The sequence below is a fragment of the Nematolebias whitei genome, chromosome 9 (genome assembly GCF_014905685.2).
Source record: "Nematolebias whitei isolate Nwh7 chromosome 9, NemWhi1, whole genome shotgun sequence".
NCBI lineage: Eukaryota > Metazoa > Chordata > Actinopteri > Cyprinodontiformes > Rivulidae > Nematolebias > Nematolebias whitei.
The window spans coordinates 26,837,646-26,839,376 of NC_056506.1; the positions used below are offsets into that span (position 1 = coordinate 26,837,646).

General features: G+C 41.0%; 1 protein-coding gene across 1 annotated transcript in view; it reads right to left on the minus strand.

Moving 5' to 3' along the window:
- Positions 1-228: 228 nt before the first annotated feature.
- The window catches only part of mfsd8l2 (major facilitator superfamily domain containing 8-like 2), a 32,046-nt gene continuing 30,543 nt past the window's right edge, over positions 229-1,731 (minus strand). Inside the window, exon 10 of the mRNA XM_037681284.1 lies at positions 229-309. Coding sequence (XP_037537212.1) covers positions 229-309 — 81 coding nt within the window. The remainder of the gene's footprint in view (positions 310-1,731) is intronic.

Here is a 1,731-nt window from a genome sequence, read left to right on the forward strand (position 1 = left end):
CCTTGTGTAAAGTATAATTACTAGTTTGATAGTAAAATGAATTAAAGGTAGATTTGAATGCAAACTGATAGTAGGGACACAGCAAAAGCTTCAAATCACAAGTGTTTTAGGCATTTGAATCCACACTCAGATGTTTTTTACTCCAGTAAACATGGATGAATCCTCTCTGGGGTAAAGGCGTTTCTTCAGTTTGTCTTCGGCCTCTGCGCTTCATGATGAGATGCAGGTCTATCCTCCGCTCTCAGAGCTCTCTGCACACTGCACCAGTCTCGGCTCAGTTAGCTGCTCGTAGGACAGCGCTGTCATCACCTGTGAAAAACCGACAGTGTGGCTTCAGAGAACAGAAAGTGCAGAGTAATCCGTGCAGCTTCGTGCTGAGCTCAGGATGTTGCAGCTGTAACAGCCAGAGGCTTCTGCTTTCATCAGCCCATATGGACACAGAGACTGTTATCAACGTGTCGTAACTACTGAATGACTTGGGGTTTGTTTGAAAATTCAAGATCATGTGATTATGATGACCTGCAAAACGTTAACCTCCTTGGTATTTCTATCAGGGTTGAGTCAGGTCCTCTGGACGGGTTCTCCTTTGTTGAAACATTTCATCTTTTATTCTAAAGACTTCTTCATTCTGAGGAGCTGCAACAAACTCAGTCTTATAAATAGCACCTTCACATAGTGGATCTGAGACATCCAAAACTAGATGTTCACATGATAAATGAGGACCATCAGCCTAACAATTGCCTAACAAATGGCTGCTTGCTATTCACAGAGGGCTGAGTGATATTAGCAATAACAGCATTAAGAGGGGGACCACAACGAGAGGGTTCTCTTCACTTTAAAGATGGCCTCCTTCACTCCTCTCTCAAACTAGCATTCCTCTCTATCAAGGATGTGAACATCGTCATCCCTGAAGAGTGACCAGTGGCCTGCAGATGAGAGTAAACTGCAGTGCCCTGATGACATTGCTCTTTAATTAGAAGACTTCTAATTAGAAATGAATTGTATCATTATCCTCAAAATTCTCTTTTTATGATACTGAACACATACTCAGGATGCTCTTCTAAATTAATGCATTTTTCTCCCTTTATCAAAAGTCTACCCAGAAATAATATGAATAAAAAAAGGCTGAATGCCTCACCAGTAGGTGGTGAGGACGTCCACGTTAACAACTAAAACCACAAACGAACAAAATATTATTTCTGAAAAGAATTGTTGTGTGAATGTGTTAAAATATTCTGCAAACAGGAGAAGCTTTCCTTCTTTGTTTCCCTTCACTGTTCTACATCTTTAACCTTTTCAGCAGGTGATGAACGTTTAATGGTGACATGGTGAGAATAAAAGAAGACACACAGACATAGCATCATGGTTTCGACAGAGCTCAGTTTCTCAGATTTACATGAACGCATCAAACTGAGTTTATAAAAGTCCCCACTTGGAAAAGTTTAGTTTATGTCAGTCGTCACTAAAAGCTCCGTTTGCCTGGAAATGACAGAGAGAACATGTGAGCCTGTGTTGTTGGATGATGAAACACATATTTCATCCATCTATCCATCCGTTCGTCTGTCCATCCATCCATACATCTGTCCATTCATACAGCCATACATCCTCCCATCCATCTGTCCATCCATCAATCCATCCATTCATCCATCAATCCATCAGTCCATGCATACATACATAAATCCTTCCATCTGTATGTCCATGTATCCATCCATCCATCATCCATCCATTCAT